This window comes from Austrofundulus limnaeus, unplaced genomic scaffold (assembly GCF_001266775.1).
Source record: "Austrofundulus limnaeus strain Quisiro unplaced genomic scaffold, Austrofundulus_limnaeus-1.0 Scaffold8218, whole genome shotgun sequence".
Classification (NCBI taxonomy): Eukaryota; Metazoa; Chordata; class Actinopteri; order Cyprinodontiformes; family Rivulidae; genus Austrofundulus; species Austrofundulus limnaeus.
Window position 1 is genome coordinate 1 of NW_013960620.1, and position 772 is coordinate 772.

A 772-nucleotide genomic window follows, 5' to 3' on the forward strand; every position below is an offset into this window, starting at 1 on the left:
GACACAAACAGGAAGTCAGCTTCAGAGGCTGAACACAAACAGGAAGTCAGCTTCAGAGGCTGAACACAAACAGGAAGTCAGCTTCAGAGGCTGAACACAAACAGGAAGTCAGCTTCAGAGGCTGAACACAGACAGGAAGTCAGCTTTAGAGGTTGGACACAAACAGGAAGTCAGCTTCAGAGGCTGAACACAAACAGGAAGTCAGCTTTAGAGGTTGGACACAAACAGGAAGTCAGCTTCAGAGGCTGAACACAGACAGGAAGTCAGCTTCAGAGGCTGAACACAGACAGGAAGTCAGCTTCAGAGGCTGAACACAGACAGGAAGTCAGCTTCAGAGGCTGAACACAGACAGGAAGTCAGCTTCAGAGGCTGAGATCACAGGAAACACTGATCTGCTCATAAATCTGACCTGCATCTGCAGCTTGGGCCAGACCTGGTCCTTCCAGTCTTTGACCCGACGGGACAGAGCCGTCTCCTGAGTGTAGGCCCGACTGCTGACCACCAGCTGCTCCTGAACGCCACACAGACACACAACATGTAAGAGTTGAACCCACTGCAGCCTGGTCAGGATCAGATGGAGCCCTCACCACACAGTGCTTCAGCAGCTCTTCATACGTCACTTCATCTTCCTCAGCTCCTGAAACACAACACGTCACAACTGAAACACAACACGTCACAACTGAAACACAACACGTCACAACTGAAACACAACACGTCACAACTGAAACACAACACGTCACAACTGAAACACAACACGTCACAACTGAAACAC

General features: G+C 50.1%; 1 protein-coding gene across 1 annotated transcript; it reads right to left on the reverse strand.

Moving 5' to 3' along the window:
* Positions 1 to 409: 409 nt before the first annotated feature.
* On the reverse strand, positions 410 to 637 carry LOC106512567 (condensin-2 complex subunit H2; the record flags this gene model as incomplete). The annotated part of the gene is given in 2 exon segments (XM_014001159.1): positions 410 to 511; positions 588 to 637. Coding segments are annotated over 2 exon segments (152 nt in total), but the record flags the coding sequence as incomplete, so codon positions are not given.
* Between the last annotated feature and the right edge of the window lie 135 nt (positions 638 to 772).